Here is a 21,581-nt window from a genome sequence, read left to right on the forward strand (position 1 = left end):
CCAGTCCACACTTCCTCAGTTGAGCTGTGAGCTAAATGGCTTTAGCCATTTAACAAACTACTGTACTGGTTGGGAGGGATTACAGATGACTGTGCAATGGGATCATGCCAGGGTGGCCCCAGCTCACTAATTCTAGCTTTTTATCAACCTGCGGGTCTGTGCATGGATTTCTGTCGGCACTGAGCCTGTGTGTTGTACCCCCAAATGGGCTTTGTTACAGATTCACCAGGGAGCAGCAGTTATTAACGGGCAAAAGACCTCGCCATGCCAGCATCTCGATGAGGAGAGTGAATTCAGAGGTGGAATAGCAAAGGCATTCCCATTACCAGCCAAAATGAACCACCCCCCTTCGCATCACACGGAAGAGCTGCGTGGGCTCATGAGTTTGACCAAGAGGTACTGTCGACAGAAGCTAACGTACCATTTACCATGTACTGAAAATGATGTGCCCTAGCAGGTACAATAAAAGTCTGAAGTGCAGGGGTACAGCACTGCAGCTCAGACCTTTTGGGTCCAGGATAGCACACCCCTCCAGCCAGGCCAGAGGTACACTAATATGTCCTGGTAAAACTTGGATAAAATGGTCCTCCTGTCTACTGAAGAGTCACCAGTGGAATTCTTGCCAGTTGGGATTAGAGAGAGGTTTTACTGCTTGTTTTTCATTAGTATTGCATGGAGGAGTAGGAGACTTCCAAACAAACTGGATGCAATGTCAAAAACGGAGGTACGCTTTGTCAGTACAGAATCCTTAAACATCACAACCTCTAGCGCAGGCGAGCCAGCGCCTCCCACCCCATTTCCACGTTGCAAGCACAATATTAAATGTAAATTTCTGTAGAAATGTCTTACATTTATTAATTCGGGATCATCTTTGGCGTGCAGGTGCCGCAGGAGGTACCAGCGTGCCACTGACACGATGGTTTCTGGATTCCCCAGCTGATAAACCACTCTAAAAAACGAGTCTCCCTGGAAACACAACCAAAACATAACCTGAATTAAATCCAACTGCCTGGGTTGCACGTCACTCATGAGTGTCCCAGAGCAGGCGACAGCCACCAGCAGCAATGGAGGGAAGGTCCTGATCTCCACAGCACCCAAGAGGGTGAGGGAGCAGAGCCGCACCTTCCCTTGTCTCCTCTGTAGCTGCATCCAGAACACTAAGGGACACTGACACCGTCCTCAATGGATCACCCCCAGGGCAGTGCCTTAACCAGCCAGTAACACAAGTTACACTGGCACAGTGGATTTTACAACGGCTACAAGAGCACAATAACCACCACACTGAACTGCACACAGTCTGATTTTGCTCAGCAGATCACACACTAAGCACAGCAGGGATCCTTGTTCAAGCCCTATGAAATACACCTTTCGGGAGACTGCGCAGCCGAGAGAAGCAGGCACTACGATGAACCGCAGCAACCCCAATATAATTCAATATTACACGCAAACAGATTTAATATAAGGTACTGCAATGCTTGCCGACAGAGTTGGCAAGGCGTGGAGCTGCACGAGAGAAGGCAATGGGAACAGAGTACGACACAAAGGCCTACATTTCAAATTGGCTGACACTGCCTTCCAACACGGCCAGCTCGTACCTAACCGAGACACTTTCAAATTCACTGGGTCATCAGAAATCTGGTAAGAATTGGCAATTAAGTTTAGGGATGTCAAATCCATTCACTGCTGCTCCATCGGCTCTGGCTCTTGTCTGGAGGATGCTGTCCTTTATAACCAATGTGATTTTCCAGTGTGTTTTCATTTCACAGGTTTCTAAGAGGTTGCATCTGGTTTTTGTTTGCTATTTGTACTTAAGATTAATTTATAGTTTCATGATTGTGAAACACCTGGGCAGATCAATTAAATACTGCTGTGTACCTGACTATTCACCTAAGTTAATGTCTGAAATTGTGGTAGGACTGATTTTAATTGATCAAATAACTTTTCCAGCCCAATTTTGTCATCATCGACAACCATCACAATCACATTAGGATGCCTGGCACCTTCTTAAAAGCCCACACAGAAAGTAAGCCAGGTTGTCAGAATTATCTATAAAACCAGGTGAAATTATTGAGCAAAACCAGCAAGAATATTCCTCAAAAAGCTCCTGCTTGGTTGGGAATGAACATGAAATTAACTGGGACTGTGAGTCCAGTTGAGGATCAAAACGAACCTCAGCAGTAGACAGCACAGTGGTATCTGTTTCCACTGTGCTATTTATTTAACAAGGCCTTTTAGAATGGACAGGCTTCCTGATATAATGGGTTCCTTCCTGATATAAGATATATAAGGGGACTTTATAGCGACCTTCCAGGACCTGGAAGGAGCCTTTAAGAACTCTGGGAAGAGCTGTTCACTGGGGCATGGAGCAACAGGACGAGGGGTGATGGTTTTAAACTGGAAACGGGGAGATTTAGGTTGGATGTGAGGAAAAAGCTCTTCCCCATGAGGTGGTCGATCAGTGGCACAGGTTGCCCAGAGGTGGTGCAGGCCCCATCCCTGGAGATGTTCAAGGCCAGGCTTGATGGGGTCTGAGCACCCTGATCTGTACCAATGTCTCTGCTGACTGCAGGGTTGGACTGGATGGGCTTTAAAGGTCCCTTCAACTCAAACCATGCTGTGATGTACAATTAAGTCATTTAGGTAACATGCTATTAAAGTAAAAGCTCCTACAGCTGATTTTCTCTTGGTGTGAAGGTCATATATATGATTTTTGAGAAAAGGAAGATTCTGCTGCTTCCTGCTCCCCATGCTACCAATCCCTTCCCCTTTCACCCTTCTACCTCCCACGCTACTCCAAGAACCAATTCCTGTTGTCGCTCTTCTGTTGGTGCGTGGATTGCGCTCGGGGGCCTGCGTTCCGAGCCAGGCTGCTCCATTGCACCCTCACAGGTACCTGGCTCCCAACTTGCGGCGATACTGCAGCAGTGCTTGCAGGAGAGCTGCCAGGGGGCAGGAAGAGAGTTTCAGAGCTTCGGTTGTTGCCTCCTGAACCAGGGATGGCCAGTGCTCATCTGAGATGTCTGCCTGTGATTCCAGAAAGAAAAAACAAAGGAAAGGGCTTCATTGTAGCGTGTGGTGTAAATCAGCTTCTGTTTGCAGCTCCCTATAGAGCAGGTTTAATTCCAGCTGTTCTGAGTTACAGAAAGTACTTGGCTATCAGGTTAGAAAGAGGTTTCTTAAAAAAACAAACCAGAACAAGCGCTGGTGAGAGGAGCCTGGAAAAGCCACGTTAAATATCCTGGGACCAGCCTTGCCAGTGTGCCACTTGCCCATTCAGGCAAAGGATCTTTTCCTTTGTGCCATACACGTCTCAGTAATGCTCGCTTTAAACACAAAACCTTGTTTGCTCTTCAGCTTCTGAATTTGCATCCCATGCACAAGGCTATCCTAAAATTAGGATTTCTCCCCAGATAAATTTTACCAGAAGTAAAAACCAACTCCAAGACGGTAATTACCCAACAGAGCAACTGTTGAGCAAATCCCTGTATGTTCTGGCTCCAGAAAAGTTGTCTTACCCCTATCGTGTCCAGATAGCACTCACATTACTGGACTTCAAGGGGTGCCCAAATTTGCATTTGGACAGATAACTGGGAGACACCCAAATGCCAAACACAGAGCTGGCCTGGGCCTGAGCAAGGGCTTCACCAGGTTTTTGCACATTTCATTAACCCAGTGCAGATCAGAGGCACCAAACAGAAATCCACTGGCCAACTGCTCAAGCAAAAAGTAAAGAGATAAATAAAATTTTCACTAATTACATTTTTTTATCAAAGCCTTGTACGCTTTCAGGCAATTCAGGCCAGCATTTGAAGAAGTGTTATTAATTAAGTTATAGGGTACCTTGCAACCTGTGGAGACACTGAGGAGCTATAGGAAATGGGGAGCAGAGGACGAGAGAGTGGGCAGAGGTAGCACGACAGGAAAAATCCTCTCACTTGTGAGAAGGAAACTTGTCTACACTGAGGGGATTCTCTTTTCCCCCCAGGAGCAACAGCTTTGAAGCTTTATCCTTGGTAAAACTGACTGCCTTTTCTGACAAAAGCACTCAGGGTTTAACGGGGTTCCTTCACCTGACTTTGATTACAGCTGCCACCTCAATCATCTGTTAAAATACAAGAAAAAGCGTTAGCCAAGATCACTTTAGAGAAGTCTGGTGGTGAACAATGTCAAGTTTCTAGAGCGGCAATGCTTAAAGATAACAGACACTTGCCAAAAAGTGGAGCTGTGCTCTGGGCAAGGACTAGAATAATAATCTGCTTTATACCACCAGGTAAATTCCCTTAGGTTGTCTTTCTAATTCAAGGCAAGGCACCATATCTGGAAGTGACCACAGAGAACAAGGTCACTTGAAACTTAACTGAAGTCTCTAGGCACCAGGGCAGGAAAAACCTTTATAAAGGCTGTTGTCTGAAGAAGGAGACAGAGACTTGAAGGGTACGTAAATGTGGATGATCAAACTGGATCTGCTCTTAGAGGAACAGGTCACATACACAGTGGTTTTGTGTGACTATTTCACAGCAACCTCTGTTGCAAGGAGACTTCTGAAAACAGCCCACTTGCAGTCTCATTTTATTCCCTAGTGGTCATTCATAAAATGCCAAGCGATTGAGACAGGGGCTTCCTTTAAAGACTGCAGAAGCCCAACATCCCATGAACGTGTCCTGGTTTGAGCTAAACAGACCTAATTTTCTATTCAGTGATTTCACTTTCCAGCTCAGTCTCTGCTCAGGGGCTGAAGTCGCTGAAACCAGCAGCACGGTTTAACAACAGTGTGCACTGCTACAAGTGATCATCACAAGGCCACTGTCTCACCATGGGGGCCGTGGCTGCACCTACAGGAGGAGCAGACCCAAACCTGCCCAACCAGGGATTGCATCCCACACACCCACACTCAGTGCAAAGCCCAGGGATCCCCAGGGGCTCCACCCTTCCACCTTGGACCCTTCCTTCCCTCTCCACCCCTGCAATGGCCCAAGGCCCAGCAGACCCTGCTGCTTCGCCTGCCTCTCATCCTGAGCCCTGTGCTCCTGCATCAGCTCCCACTGCTGCTGGCTCCACACTGGGACTTTTCCAGTGCTCCCAGAGCCTCTGGTGCCGTCATCGTCACTGGGGAAGGATTTTATCTTGGTTTTGTATCTATATTTGTACATGTCTGTATCTATTCCATTATTTCCTATTTCCATCATTATCCTGTAGTATCAGTATTATTGTTTCATTAAACCTGTCAGTTTTATTTCCCAACCCGTAAATTCTCTCTCCCTTCTTCCCTTTTCCCTTTTGGGGAGGGCAGAGGGGTTCACAGAGAGCGTCTGGCCAGGGCTTAGTGCCCAGCCCAGCCCTAAACCACAACATAATGCCCCGTTAAATCCCACAGTTAACGAAGTCATTTCGATGCTCCTACCATGCATATCTCCAGCGCGAGCATCGCGAGCCTGAGCAGACTGGACAGCTTCCCGTGCCAGCTGCCCTGCTGTGACGCCAACTGCAGGCTCTTCCTGTAACACATCTCTGCTCCCACCATCATTCCTTGGGACTGATACACGTTTGCCAGCCACTGAAAAGAAACAGCCAACAAAATCCGTTAAGGAGTCACCACAACCATCAGGGAACACCATTTAGATCCATCTATGAGAGTACCATGGCACACTGTTAGCTGCACCACCACTGCCACCCAGCCCTGCAGGAACATGCAGCCTCGCTTGGTGATGGATTTCAGAGCTCCTGCACCACCCAAGGACACTGCTCCATGCTCTCTTCATCGGGAGGACGCTCACAGTGACCAAGTAACACGAGCGGGCCATCCCTCAGCCTACAAGAGCGCTGTGTGATGCCTCATTTCTCTCCAAAAGCTCTGTGGAGATGAAAAGGTAATTTCTACTTGGGAGCAAAGGTTTTTTTCCAGCCCTTCTAACTGATGCCAGGAACAGGAAAGACATTGCAGTGTGAGCTTGAGCTCAGGTGATGGCTGGGCCACCCCATTCCTGACCACAGGGCTGTGTTGGCAGCACTGGATGTGCCAAGGAAACAGCCACGGGGATCTGTGCAGCGTTTCACAGCCCGCTCCGCCAGCACAGGATGTCCTGGGTTTGCTGATGAAAAGGAGAAGGGTTCAAAGTTCTCCCTGTTTCTGTCTGTAGTCTTGCCACATTTTTTAAGCAGAGGCAGCCACACGTGTTCAAATCCGAGACGCGTGGATGATGTGCATCAAGACGTGTAAGCCACGTTTAGAAATATGCATTGCTGGATCACCAAGCAAAGAAAGCAGCTTCTTATGAAAAAAAAAATTCCCTTGCCTTTAAGCAGAAGTCCTTAGACCTCTGCCAGCTGAAGACTGCCCGGTGTTAGAAGAGGCAGAATTCTGAGCCTTTCCTGATGCATGCAAAGTTATTTATCATTAAGAAGCGACACGCTAGAAAGTATTTGTTAGCACTACTGATACTGTGCATCCTTGACACCAAGCTCCTTTGTAAAGTAAAACATCCATTTATGTGCAGAAAAAAAGCTTCCCTTGGCCTCAGCTCTTTGCAGCTGAAGGTACCCAGCACCCAGGATGTGCAGGAGAGGAGGACCATCCTGCACAGGACAGAGGCAGCTCTGCCAGCTCAGCTCTTCTCTGTTTTCCTGGTAAGCCACAGCACCAGGAGTTCACATACGCCTTCAGTTCACTCCTTCTCCCTGCTTGTAAGCAAGATGACACTTGGCTGTGAAAAGGATGCTTGAAGAATGTGTAAAAGCCCTAATTCCACTTTCAAAACCTGTTGCTCAAATAGAGGATGCAATCACATCTTGCAGGCCCTCATGTTTGGCAAATCTGAGCTGAATGAGTTCTGCACTTCAGCAAGATGTGGTCTCACGAGCCAAAGAAAAATGTGCCCAAAAAAAGCACCCTTCCACAAATCAGACTCGCACGTTCCAGGAAGGAAGAGGATCTTCAGCCTTATAAGAAGTGAGATAACTGTCTCTACAGCACTGATCTCTACTGACATCTGCTCTAGTGAATCTTACCACAAACAGGGCTTTGTTTGTTCCACAGGCAGAAGGGCCATCATAAACCCTGTACTGGGTAAAGCAATCCAGAAGTTCATGGAATTTTTCTAAATAACATGGTTTACATTGGTAAAGGAAGACCATAACTGTGACTAACAGCAACAACTATGGAACAAATACATCAATACGCTGCCTCACCAGAAAGATCTCCTGGCACACGTGAGACAGATTCTCAGACAGTCTCCCAGAAGCAGCACATGAAGCCAGTGACAGCACCTCCACGTTCACTAAAATGATCTCTCGTGGTGCCATGCAAGGGAGTGAGTGGACACCACCACCAAGACTGATTTCTGTTACCCATAGACTCCATTTATGCAAGAGAACGGTGACACCTGATCAGGAGATTATGGAGAAAGAAACTTGTTCCTGTTTCCAGGCCCTGAATAAGGAACTGTGTGAAACTGTTCCTTATTCCTTATTCTGCAACTTCAATCCTTGACACCTTTGTATAATTGTACTGTATTACACAAACATTTCTGCATTTGAAAAGTGAGCTGTGCTTTAAAAGTGAGCTGCCAAACTGATCTTCTAGGCCAGTGCATCTTCACTGAAGTCAATTCAGTAGATGTGTGGGTTTTGTTCCTATTGCACCTCCTAAACCCAAATCACATGTTCCTTATTCCTACAGAAGGAAACCATTATATTCCATCTAATCTTAAAGGTTATGAAATATTTCACTGGTTTCTGCTCACGTGCCAGTCACAGCTCCCTAAAGACGCAGGTGCCAGCGTTTTACCTCAAGTTTTTAATTCCCCTGCCTCCATGCTCTTACTAATGGTGCTTATTATTTCAACTACTACAGAAAGTTAACGTCAAGGTACAACTTTCTAACAGACTGAATAGGAGCTGCTTTTTCTGCCACTGGCTGTCACAGCCAAGTAAAAGCAATCAAGGACACAAACCCTTGCCCATGCTGCGCGCAGCACACCAGGGCCAGGGAGCAGAGCCACACTTACTTGCCAGGCTGCCACTGAAGTCGAGCTGGCCATGACCGCCTTGCGAAGCTCCTCCAGGACAGTGACTGGAAGCTCTTGGTGTGACTGCAGCAGCTGCTTACACTGAACTTGTCTCAAAAGCAGGAACAGAGCTGGGTGCTCGGGGCAGCTTTTTAAACCCTAAAACCCAAACAAGGCTCAACATGACATTGAAATTAGCATTTCCAAATACCAGAACATACCTGGATTTTTCCATGTCGGTCATTACAGGAAACAGCACTGAGAGCTTTCTCAGATGTCTGCAACGTGGCATTTTCCACCTACTCTGCACTAAGGAGTGTTCCAGGAATTGAGACATGCAAATAGATAACCTTTTCTCTGGCCCCAATATACATCTGAATTCCATCCTAAATTTTGTGCATGTATGAGAAACAGATAGGTAAACGGCAGACCTCTAGTTCTCCTTCAGTATAACCATCATTACAAGTTTTGGGCTAACATAGCCAAAAACCTGTCCTGTTGCTAAAAGCAACCTTGAGTATGTTCCATGCATTTCAGTTTTCCCAGCTAAGGTGCTTTACTCTCACTGGAACAGAAGCACTTCACTAAACACTTCCAGTTCAGTATCAGCAGATACTTATAGAGCATTTTCCAGAAAAACATGTAAAAAAGCAGACAGAAAACCACCCATCCGTTACTTCACCCTTCTCAGATGAAGCTGCTGTGAGTCACATTACACAGTATTTTACCGGTTCCAATCACAATATTTCCATGAATTATAACTCAAATCAGATCTCTTCTAAGAAAGAACACTTAACCCTTTTCACCCATCTTTCTTTTCTTAAATACAAACTATGTCTTCTGTGAGTCCTTAACAAGCTGCTGCTTTAGAGTTCATACCTTGGTACAAAGAGCCTCAGCTTCCGAGAGTTTCCCAGTCTCCTCCAGACTGGTGATAGCTTGACACAGGCACCAGTCCTCAAGAGTCTGGATATAACCACGTGGAAGGTTGTTCTCTCCAGCTGCACAGACAGACAAAACAATTACTGCCTATGCAGCAGTGCCAGGCCATGTCTCATGCTCTAGAGCTGGTAAGGGAGAACTTTTAGGAGTAGCAACCTGACATGGCTTCCTTCATTAGGAGGAACATGAAGAGATGGCAAAATTAAAGGCAAGAGAAGAGAACAAGCCATTGGAGTTAAAGGGTTGAGAACAATCAGTCAAACATGGAATTTTAATTCCAGTTTTCAAAGCACTACAGATGTGGAGCGGGACAGAGGCTGAGGTGAACCCTCCACTGTAAAAGTGACAGATCTCAAGAGTCCTTCAGCCCTTCCCTGTGGCTCCTGTGCTGCAGCACATCCACACATCCATTTGGGCATCAAAGTACTATGTCAAAAAAAGCATCTGAGGCTTTGGAGGGGAAAGCAAGCTGCGGTTAAGTAATTAACCCTACCCTAATTCCGATGAGCACTGCAAGCTTACAGCACTTCAGTTTACTTGATTTCTTTAAACTCGAACACTTGGATAGCTTACTTTTGGCTGAAACTGTAGACACAAGTGTCATCTCTAGACCCGTTCGCTTTGGCTGAGTGTTGTTTAGGCAGACAACGGTGTTTTCAGCATGACAGGCTGCCATCAGCATTGCCCAGGCCACGGGATTATCTGGAGAAGAACAGTTCAAGGCAACTCAATTCAAGACGCTCTAAATATACCAGTGGCTTATTCAGAATGGCTTTTACCAGATGAAGCATAAGAACAAAGCCATCAATGGACCCAGACACTGTAACTAAGACAGCAAGGTCTCTTATACCAGCTCAGCCCAAGGCAGCTGGGAACTGTTTGCCTCTGAAGGAAGATCCTTCAAATCCTAAGAGGAAGATGCTGTTTCTAAAGCCAACCGATGTCTTTCTCACGTAGTCACTGGTGTGCTAACCAAAGCTGCCAGTTTACTTCGACCCAGCCCCGTGATGTGCAGCGATGGTTCGGAGCAGCGGTCTCTGCCCTGACTTGAGCAGAGCTCGGGTGAAGATTTCACCCCAAAGACAATTAATTCTGCCAGCAAAATTTAACAGAGCTTGCAGGTCTAACGAAGCAGAATGTAAAGCAGATTGCTTTGGAATAATAGTCACAGTCTTGCATGTACCTGTAGGAAAGTAACTGAAATGATTAACTGGCTGCCACACCAATGCATCAGAGCAAAACTGGTTTGGTATTTCACTACCAAGTGCAAATGAGCACTCGAAAAAGCCCTCGAGACTGGCACTGCACTCAACTCCTGCAGATCACCATTTAGCAAGAGGTGAACAGTTGCCTGTAGTTCATGACCAGCGCGTGTAACACAACATCTCCAACCCAAATTCCCAAGCTAGATGAATGAATCTCTTCTGCTTGGTGTAGCGTGCTGACTCCGAGGGAACGTGTGTTCTCCTTTTTTTTGTCTAATGTACAAAGTAATACATCTATCTTCACCTGCTGAGGGATTAACAAATCACCCAAGTTTTCAGAACAAGCCTTTAAACTCATCAGTGATTTTTTTTGCTTCTTGTCTGGCTTAATCCTCCATGTCTAAACTTGGAATGGCAGTTAAAATTTCAACTCTAACCCAAAACAACAAAGCGACCCAAGAAAAACAGAAATTTTTTTGTTAGCACAGTAATTTTGCTTCTGATGGGTAAAAAAAAAGCCACTATTGTGTTTGAGAACAAAAAGTAACCTGGGTAGAGGTGGATTGCCTTCTGGATATTTTTCAGAGGATTGTTTTTCTCGTCTTCCAGCATGTGACATCCTGCTGCCAACTGATTCGCTGCAATACTCAGCAGGACCTCCTACAAAACAGAGCATCAGCGTGACTTGACTCTACAATATAAGTGATCAGATGAAATTAACTTTGAGATTGTTTATGGAATGATCAAGTCTGCATTACAAGAAAGCCAAACCTTTCCGCGGTTTATGTCATGGACATGCGCGGTGTGTCCTGCCACAGCTCCACCCTGTGAGATTAAGAAAAAAGTAATTTATTTTGTCACATGACTAATTAATTCAGAAATTTTACACAAAAAGTAACGCCAAAGTCTTTTTATCTTTGCTAATCAGATATACAAAGCTTGCACAATGAGATCTTTTCCCTGCCTACAGCATGACCTCTTCATAAAGGATTAGAAAGAGATGTTCAGGATCATATGCTGTGTTTCCAACTCAAGACCCATATAGAAAGCAGTTTGTTCTTAGGTGCTTCTTCTGTTTGCACGATTGACACAAATTAAGACAAAGAGTATTTCTTTGGAGAAGAGCATGAATAAGCATGAAAGTGGCAAGGAAATACTGGATTATGCGAAAAGTGAAACTGCTTGGATTAACCACACTCAACACATGTAAATCCTAATATACATGTATTAACACACATATATTACATGTGTAAAACACATATATACACACACATATATATATTACATGTGTGGAACAAACCCCAAAACTTAGACATAGTAGAAACTACAGCCTTTTCTTCTTGGAATAACTTTGTAGATCTTCCCTGTAGGTTTATTTCAGGAAGATAAAGAATTGCCACTCCCTGAAAGATGCAAATAATTGGGCCTGTATCTTCAGGATGTACCTGTGCCTTGCTACTTTTGTGCCTGTGTGCGTTAAGCCCTAAGTTTCCACATTAACCAGTGAATGTCCACGTGCTGAAGGGTGAGAGGTTTTTAAGGCAAGAAACAATCCTGACTACTCGGGACGTGAACAGCACAGGCGTGGTGCAGCAATGCACTTACCTTTGCCTTTTGTGGTGCGTGCAGTGGAACCAGTCGAGACAGAAGGGACCACAGGGCAGGATTGTCAGGGTTACTGAGAAAAGAACAAGGATATTAGGGTTTAGATATGAAGTTTTATACAAGTATTCATAGAGGTTTAGACAGGAACCTGCTCTTCCATGACTCAGTGGGCAGTTGCTATAAATCCCAAATGGATCTTTTCCTGTTAAGAAAACAATCCAGCGTGGTTGACAACAGACATGGGTAGTAATTTAAAACAAACACCGCAATACTGAAGTTATATTGCTATATAAAGAAATAAAACATACAATGGACATATCAATCCTCATGGGAAGGAAACCAATAAACTTTAGGACTACCTGTCTTGCCCTCATAGTGTGAGGAACAAGGAGTTTTAATGGCAGTTGGAGAAAAACAATTTGCATGAAGAACAGTGTCAAAAAACCCCTCGAGAGACTACAAGGTGTGTCTTGCTTAAAGGTTCCCCCTTTCTATAATCCTAAGGCTGATCTAAACACATTTAAACACAGACATTTAGTGAACAGCAAGAACAGCTTCAGAGGCTGTTAAATATTAAAAAAAAGCCCTAGAGGCTTTTCTAGGTTGAAAGTTCTGCTACATCTGTTGAAAAATGCTTTCCTAGAAGAGTGAACAGATCCAGCTACTAAAGAACCCAGCAAAACAAAACCAGAAAACCCCAACCCAGCCACGAGACCTCTGCCCTTTGAGCTCATAAATCAGAAAGCTTCAGACTGCTGATGCTACAACCTTAAGTGAAGGCTGACCATTTCAAAACCAATTGTATTTTGTTTGTTTGTTTTAGAAGAATGCTGCCAGTGAACAGAGGTCTGCTGGCTGCTCAGTGTAATCAAAGCAATACATTTGGCACCCTAAAGACAGACAAAATACATACATGTGTATTGCTTTGGAGACTTCTCTCTGGGCCGCCACGTTTCTGCCTTGCAATGCACAGACAGCAGACACAAGAAGGCACCTCTCATAGGGGTCCCCATCCCCTCTGTCGTGCTTCAGGAACTCTTTGAGGGCTGCTGTTGCGAGCGTCGCGTCCTGCTGCACCAGTCCCAGCGTGCACAGAGCCTTCAGACTTTCCAGGCTCGGTTCCTTTAAGGAGCTGCTGGATCAGAGGGAGGGAAGGAGATGCTATTTTGGCGCACAAATTACACTTCCTTAACATTACAGCGCTTGTTACTTGGAGTCCTCTTGCTCCTATGTATCTCGTGTGGTATACAGGGTTAACTGCATCCCACAGCCTCTCGCGATGGGATCATGAACCAAGCCAGGTCAGTGCCCGTGAGATCTCAGGACATGGAGACCAGCAGTGATGAGGAGCCACTTCCACACTCAGGACCCTGACACATCCACTGTCCACCGGTCATAAAATGAACGGCAGGAGACAACGCGCACCCCTGACCGCTCTTTTCTTTGCTTTAAGGTGTTTAACTTCTAACTGGTACCAAACCTGTGCTGCAGTGTGCCTGTTTACAGCTGCACAACAGAAATGCAAGAAGGGAGAAGCCAGAAGTGAGCCTGCTGCACAGAACTGCTCTTCCTGAGAAGAAGGGTGTTTGGAGAAATTACACCCTGTTTACATCGAGATTTGTCCCAAAGTAAGGTAGTCTGAGCAGGCTTGCACTGTCTGTTAGCTCTAGTACCACTGACGGCTGCACCAATCCATTTGTTTCATTATGAGAGGCAGTTTAACCTCGTATCAAGTACTCCCAGCTTTACTGGGGACCTACTAGACATAGCTACTGTTTTTTTCCAGCAAATTTTCTAGTATAGGTGGAAATCTCTTAACTCAAGTTAATCCTCTGGTGAAAACAGCAAGCTCGGTACAAGCCACCAAAATCAAAGAGCTTAACTGATGTCGTGTTGAAGGTGTTCTCACAACAAAGGCAGCTCTAGAAAATGCAATACAAACTGAATGAAGGCAAACAACAAAACAGTATATGGCAACAGTAATTTGGAGTTACTTCACTGTCATCACTGTGGATGACGTGCTGCTTAACTGCACTTATCAGGTGACTACAGGCTCCTAATCGAGCTTCTAAAGATTATTTTTTATTTTTATTTCTTCCAACTAATGAGCAAAAATGTTGCCTAGTGCTTAGGACAACTACAGATGAATATTATCTTCACAGATTATCTATTATAACCACAATTCAAGTATTAGACATCAAACTGTCCAGCCCACTAACCCTCCCAATTGCCTTAAAGGGATGGAAGACGACACAGGCCATAAACCAAACCAGATATATCACACAAGCAAGCTGAAAAGAACACTCCCACTTTTACTCTGCAACACAAAAATACCCATCCAAGGCCTCCCAAAAAGTACATAAAACTTCACAAACGGATTATCAGGCCCTCCACTCACCACTTAAACAGCAGCGCCTTCGCAGCATCCACTTTGTTCTGTTTGTACTCTATTATTGCCAAGGCCGTCTGGATATGTACTTTATCTTGTTCAGACTCGGCAACAGACAAGGCTTTTTCATAGGCTGGTAAAGAGTCAAGACAGAATTGAAGTAGGAGGAAAAAAACAACATTTATAAGGCCTCGAGAAAGGCACAATACTACAACACATGTTGGTTTCAGGGTCACTGTATTTTCACCCCTCAAATCATAGGCAGAAGGCAAAAAAAGCTGACCAAGACTTGGGAAGTAACTGTACATTAGGAAATGTCAGATTTACAGGGCTGTTTAGAGCCTGGGAGTTGTGTAATATGTGGAAACAGAACTGCAAAGCAGTATTGTGACATCCAGAAAGAGAGCCTGAAAGAACAGAGTTTAAAATACTCTCCTGCCACAGTTTATGTATGAAATAATACTTCAGATGGGCACACTTCACTTTAATCAAAAAACTAAGAGCTATTTAAAATGCTGAGCTGGCTCCTCCTTTGGCAGTGCCACCTTTTGGTGAAGTCTCACGTCTCAGCAGCACAGAACACGACAATGCAGCACAACCAACGCAGGTTGGTCAGACACAGATTTCGGTGAGATTCATCTCAGGAGAAGGGTCCCATCATAGTCTGAATCAGGCAGATGCTCACCTTTGATACTCTCCTGGAAGAGGCCTCTCTTGAAGTAGGCTAACGCTATCCCCACAATGCCATCAAACTCAGTCAGGGGTGTTGACGTGTAGACCTCAATGGCCTTATCACACTCACCAAGGGCACTGGAACAACAACAACAACAGTCGTGGTATGAAGGAGGCAGCAACAGCTGCTGCGATTCAGCCAAGCTGTCCAATACCTCCTCTTTTCTACAGCAGCTGTAAGCAGACATCTGGAAAAGAGCAAGGCTAGGACGAGAATGGGCATATCCCTCCTCCCCTTCTGTTACAGCAGTTACTCTCTGCTACATGAGGAATAATTGACACGAAGAAATTCTCCCCATCTACACGGCATCCACATGTAGGGATGTCACTTAATGGTCAACACAATGGAGCGGCAGAAAACAGCGACGGAGAAACACGAAGAAAGCAAATCGAAGTATGCACGCACGCAGACGGGCAAGTGCACGTACAGATGGAGATACAGCAGGCCACCAGGGAAAAAATTACCCAGGATTGTGTTTATTAGAACTAGCTATTAGTTACTGGTGCTTTGCTCTTGTGCAAGCTGCACACTGGAGTCACCACGCGTGCAGCTTGGATGTGAGACTCCACGAAACTGAAGAGTTGCTTCTAAAATCTGAAGTTACAGAATGAATTATCACATTACCACAGCCTAGAAGTCCCAGTGTCACATACAGGAACTGAAGGACACAGGAAGTTTCCTTGGAGAGCTGACAAAAACCTGATTAGCAGAGCTTGAGCTATCTCCTATCAAAGAGAAGTCTGAAAGTCTTCATCTGCTGAGACTCATGCCTTGCGTTCCCTCAGAGCCGGAGGAGAATGGTGAAGGAAGCTCAGACCTGAGTACCACTGCAGCAGAGGGGTCACCGGCAGAAACACCACGCACATGGACACAACACCTCAAGCCCACTGCTGCAGGCTGTACAAGTCAATACAAATGCAACGGGCAGGGAGAAGAGATTCTCTGTAAGCCCTGAAGCCACTCTTCTGTTCAGACTAAGCCTCCTATGTATCTCAAGCATGCAGATTGTGAAGACTCCACTTTATTCTGCAGACCACTCATCAGCTACATCATCCAGACTACGTTAAGGTACTTAAGTATCAAGCTGATGATAAGGGAATCACTGCTGTCTTATAAACTGTCAAGAAGTACAGCAATTTCTTGTAATTTGATTTCTTTTAATACATTTCTAGAGCACATAGAAGGTTCAGTCCAACTTGATGATGTTTAATAGACTATTTTCACCAACCACCTTTCACCTTTCAGCGTCGCCCATGTTTTGCGCCACTCCATTCTCTACATCCAAAGCTGAAGTTAGCAGCTGGGAAAATACCTCAACAAACACTTACCACAGTGCCCTGCCATAGTTTTGCATTGCTGTATTACGTTTCTCAGTATCCTCAGAGTTTTTCAGCAACAAGGCTGCCCTGAAAAAAGAATGACAATTAATAATTACCATCTGACTGTAACACGCACGCTTTGACAATAGTTCTCAGAGCAAAATGGACAAATGTTTCATGCAGGAGCTTTTCTACACCAATTAAGTACAAACGGAGCTTATTTTACAGTTCCGATGCATCTTCACCAAACACGGTTTCTTTTGACACCTTGCCCTACCATTTGAAAAGAAAAGAGAAGAAAAAAGGCAAAACAAAGCCCAGCTACTTCCACTAATTAGAATGGGGCAGACAGCAAAACTGGAACCAAGCTAACTGACCCCCAAAATTTCACTGAAATCCCACACAGTGAGTTAGCTCAGTGTGCCAGTAAGACACTTGAACCCTTGCAATGCCTTTCCTTCTCCAGTTCTGCGCTCTCCACGTCCAAATTTGATACAAGAACATCCCCACGTCTCCCCTTACAGCACGCTTAGTTGCAAGTACTGCTGAATTGAGAAAGCAAAGGTTTACTCAAGGAAAAGAAAAAGCCTTTGGTTTTTCAGCTGGTGCACAGAAAAAGAGGCCAAGGAGCTTCGATCTCTGCGGAGTTTACCTCTCATAGGCATCTGCTGCCTGCCTTTTCAGGTGCAGACACTCATTCACATAACCCAGCATCATGAAAGCTGACGCATCCTCTGGATTTCTCTCTAGAAAGTCAGAATTGAGAACAGGGGAGAACGTGATCAGAAAGGGCTGTGAAAAAGCATGACAAAAACAAAGCTTCAGCGATGCCAGCGTACGCACATAGACAAAACACTCTGCCAAGAGCTCCTGTCAGTTGCTCACTGGAATCGCTTTGGCAGGCTGCACGCTAATACAGAAGAGATACCAAGACTCAAAACATGGCATCAGGTTTGCTCAAAAGTGCTTGAAATCTTATGACACAGCATTAAGGTACTCCACTCTTTCAGCCCGCAGTGGTTCGGGTTTTTTGTAATTTAATAGGAAGCTATACAGCTTGCTAGGAGAACAAATACTAGTAGAACATTATGATCTATTTTTAACTGATCAAAGGATTTATTTACCATAATAGATGCAGATTAGGCTTGACATATTAGTGAGGCGCTGAAGTTACCTACCTGTGTATTTGCTCAAGACCACCTGGGCTGCTGGAATAGCATTCATTTCGACAATGTTGAATCGATAGAGTTCAGTGTTCCTGTTGCTTTTATCCTGCAGCGTTGAACAGACCCAGTGGGCATAGCCTTTTGCTCCCTCATTCTTAAGAAACAAACACAAAACCCCAAAAGAGGGGTCATTAAACCAGCTTGAGCAACAGTGAAATAATTACAGACTACAATAACAATTCTGTGTCTTAAGGCAGAGGCTTGGCTGCAGTCTGCATCAGTGTTACACAGAAGAAGAAAACACCAAAGTGAGTTACTCCACACACACTTTTAATTTGTCCTCTGAGCAAAGAGAATTCTTACATTAACACATCACTGGCTGCAAGACCACAGGGATGACAGATGGAAAAAGCTGTAGGAGGATGTCCTCTACTTTCTTACAGCTCGGGGGCACTGGCAATATCCTTTCCTCCTCCTGGAATAGTTATCACTTACACGTTTGATCTCTCATTCTGTGGAACATCAACAATGTTTCTGGATGGCTTATGGAGCTGATTTCTTGGACCCTTGGGACTAAAGCGTTTAATAAAATAAATGCCTGCTATTCAGTGCCAGCATGAACCAGGAGCAACAACAGACAAACTCACCTGGAACATGACCATAACCCCTGCACCATTCACAGAATCACAGAGTATCAGGAGTTGAAAGGGACCTCGAAAGATCATCCAGTCCAACCCCTGCCAGAGCAGGATCACCCAGACCAGGTGAATGGTCATTCAAGACATACCCATTTTTAAGAACATTACCTCAGCAAAGTGGAGAGAGGGGACACGCAGAAACTTCAGGACAACACAGCTGTTAGACTTACATGCATACAGAGTTCAGTCGTGTGCCTGAAGAGGTCCATAGTATCGTAGCTGCCTATCTTCTCTGCAATGAAAGCCTACAGACAAGCAGGAGTTGCTGTGGTCAGGTGCTTTAAAAATGATGACACTGACAAAACACTCAGCAGATATCAGGCACGATCCAAGCATTTAACGCGAGGACACTTTCTTTTCCTCATATTCCCCCAGAAACACTGGTTTTAGGAATAAAATGAACATAATTTAACGGAGCACAAGCAGTTCCCATTGCATCACTACTTGAAACTTAAAATTCAGCTGCTGCTATGTCACATTCTCCAGGACAAAGACTTTGTGCGCATTACACAACCCCTAACAACATCTGACGGGCGAAATTTCAACCTGGGATGGTGTCACTTCCCTAGAGTCCCATTTCAACTCGGGATCAGCAGCATGGGATTATGAAGTGCATCTCCAGTGACCACAACAGCAGGAGTCACAAGTATTTCTGATACTCACAGATGGCCCAGATACCCGTGAGAACTCGAAACATCAGCCAGAAAAACATTATATGAAGATATTGGATGAATGGAGCTTCTGTTGTATTACCACAGTGGAAACAAAAGGTTCCCATCCACCCTCAGAGGAAGCAGAAACTCCCTTTACTTAAACATTTAACTTCCAGGAACACAAGTGTCAACTATTAGGATGAAGTCCAAGCCCTCTCTTTGACTCACAACTGGTTTTGGTGCAGAGTTTTATGATTATACATCTTACCTGCCCAATCCAACACAGTACATAAGAAGGCTCCAGAGCCTGGGCTATCTTGAAGGCTTCATGAGCTTGCTGTGGAAGCAAAGGGAAGAGTGCAGTTGAACGTCAGTCATGGTATCAGAGCACTTCTGAGCACACACAGGTACTGACATGCAGCAGTATGGGAAGGGATTTCATGGGCAAAATTAGGCCACTACTAAATACATCTCCTGTGCCATACAGAGCAGTGCACAGCCCAGAGAAAACAACCAGTCTGGTCTTACTTTAAAAAATAAATTAAATTTTAAAAAAGTCAGAAAATCTACAAGATCAAAGTTCCCCTTTCTTCCAAGTATACTCCTTTCTCAAAGCAACAAAACAGTTTAGCAGCTAGATTACCTCTTGGAGCAATTCTTATTTTAAAATACGACTCTTGGAAGATCTAGTTTTGGAAAATTGCTTTTCCTTCATGTAAACAGTTAAACATTTTCAAAATGGTAAAACTGATCACCACCCACAAGTTATCTTCTCCCTAGGAACTGCTTATGTTTAGAGCTCCTGCCCCAACCTGGCATAAGGTGAACAAAATCTTAGCATTAGTAATCTCAGCAGTAACCAATCTGCAGTATCAGGTTATTTCTACGGAAAATTATTCTGACCATCGCATTTCCAATTAAACACAATTTCTATACTTCCAACCAGTGAAGAGGATAGGAGGGTGTTTTAGCTGCATGACAACTATGCACTTCACTTAAGAGGTACTCTACCTCTTCTCCAGAGAAACTCAAAGTTACAGAATCACAGAATCACAGAATCACAGAACATTAGGGACTGGAAGGGACCTCAAAAGCTCACCCAGTCCAATCCCCCTGCTGGAGCAGGAACGCCTAGATGAGGTTGCACAGGAAGGCGTCCAGGCGGGTTTTGAATGTCTCCAGAGAAGGAGACTCCACAACCTCTCTGGGCAGCCTGTTCCAGTGCTCTGTCACCCTCACTGAGAAGAAGTTTCTTCTCAAATTTAAGTGGAACCTCCTGTGTTCCAGCTTGTGCCCATTACCTCTTGTCCTATCATTGTTTGTCACCGAGAAGAGCCTGGCTCCATCCTCGTGACACTCACCATTTAAATATTTATAAACATGAATGAGGTCTCCCCTCAGTCTCCTCTTCTGCAAACTAAAGAGCCCCAGCTCCCTCAGCCGCTCCTCATAAGGGAGATGCTCCACTCCCTTGATCATCTTTGTAGCCCTACGCTGGACTCTGTTTACTATAGTTACACAGAACTATAGTAAATTATCTGACATGCTGATGGGCAGAATGCAGCTACCTATGGGAAGCTCAACAACCAAAAGGTCAGTTTGTGATCTACAGCCAAAAAGTTGTTGGTTAAGCCTGCTGTGCCCTGGTTGGATTAATCACTTCAAGTCCTTCCAAAGGGTGTTCCTTCCACCCAGTTGCCTGGAAAGCAACCTCACCAATTCAGTTCACTCAGCCCCATCAACCAGAACAAATACTTCAGTCATTTGTGTGCCTCAAGTAAGACACAGGTGCCAATTTAGTTTCCTTCATAGGAAGTAAGTGTCTGGAATCTGAAAGGGATATTCTTCACTGTTTGCCCACGTTCCTTCCTGCATATGCTCCCTTAAAAAAAAGGATAAGGTAAACTATATTTGAGGATGGGAAAGCGTTACCTCAATGTTTCCGGTTGCAAGATACAAAACCCCCAAGTTGGTCCAGGCAACAACATTCTAGACAGAACAAATGAAGTTAAACCCCATGTATTATTACTATAATCAAAAATAACACTGCATCAGGGGAAAAAAGGCTTAGATGCCCACTTGAAACAGATGGCAGCTGCCTACAGCACTTACGATTTGCTCAGCTTGAACAGATTTGATGAACGAATGTTGAGCAAGAGCATAATTCCCAATAGCTGAGGGGGGAAGAAGAAAAAAAGGAGACCTAGGTCTAAGTGAATCTCATAAACACTGTTAGCCAAGCTGCCTTCTGATTTAGGCTATTATGGAGCTAGGGGTTTCACTGAAGACTTACCACTACAGGAAGCAACGACACCAAGTGCATTCCAGTAAAGATGATTTTTGCTGTCAAGCCTCACAGCTTTTTTGAGACACTGGAAGAGAACGAAATGTGGATTACAACCACCACAAGAGCAAAAGCTAAGATTTTATGCACTTACTTATTCAGTGATGTAGTTTTATCGAGGACAGAGAGAGCGTGCAGACAAGCACCAGTGCCAATTTAAATCTTACAGAAAAACAGGCAATACCTGTAAAGACTTCTCCAGCAGCTCATTGATCTCATTCATGTCAGCGCCCACTGCGGTGAGGTGCTCTGCTTGTCGATAGAAACTTATTCCAAGATCACACCATATGCTAGGCAAAGGCATCACTTTTAAAGCTTTGCCGTAACACCTACAGAAACACGAATCACGGGAGCATTATTCCAAGCCTCTCTACACAAAAGCAGAAAGCTGAAAAAAAGCATTCAAGAGAGTGCTTAAAAACCTAAACCAAGCAAATGTGCCTAAACACAAACAAAACCAGAGTGTAATGGAAAGCAAACGACGACGACGACGACCAAGATGACACCAAGCTGGGGGGAAGTGT

General features: G+C 44.8%; 1 protein-coding gene across 1 annotated transcript; it reads right to left on the reverse strand.

Annotated features, from left to right (window-relative positions):
• Nucleotides 1-849: 849 nt before the first annotated feature.
• On the reverse strand, nucleotides 850-21,386 carry LOC104548206 (tetratricopeptide repeat protein 37-like; the record flags this gene model as incomplete). Its single annotated transcript, XM_010194156.1, has 22 exons — nucleotides 850-962; nucleotides 1,252-1,256; nucleotides 2,888-3,024; nucleotides 5,402-5,554; nucleotides 8,004-8,162; nucleotides 8,883-9,004; nucleotides 9,519-9,647; nucleotides 10,699-10,810; nucleotides 10,922-10,975; nucleotides 11,756-11,828; nucleotides 12,669-12,887; nucleotides 14,154-14,277; nucleotides 14,830-14,954; nucleotides 16,206-16,283; nucleotides 16,849-16,942; nucleotides 17,375-17,516; nucleotides 18,231-18,305; nucleotides 18,982-19,050; nucleotides 20,646-20,702; nucleotides 20,826-20,887; nucleotides 21,007-21,085; nucleotides 21,242-21,386. Coding segments are annotated over 22 exons (2,326 nt in total), but the record flags the coding sequence as incomplete, so codon positions are not given.
• Nucleotides 21,387-21,581: the final 195 nt, after the last annotated feature.

This window comes from Mesitornis unicolor, unplaced genomic scaffold (genome assembly GCF_000695765.1).
Source record: "Mesitornis unicolor isolate BGI_N332 unplaced genomic scaffold, ASM69576v1 scaffold49331, whole genome shotgun sequence".
Taxonomy (NCBI): Eukaryota; Metazoa; Chordata; class Aves; order Mesitornithiformes; family Mesitornithidae; genus Mesitornis; species Mesitornis unicolor.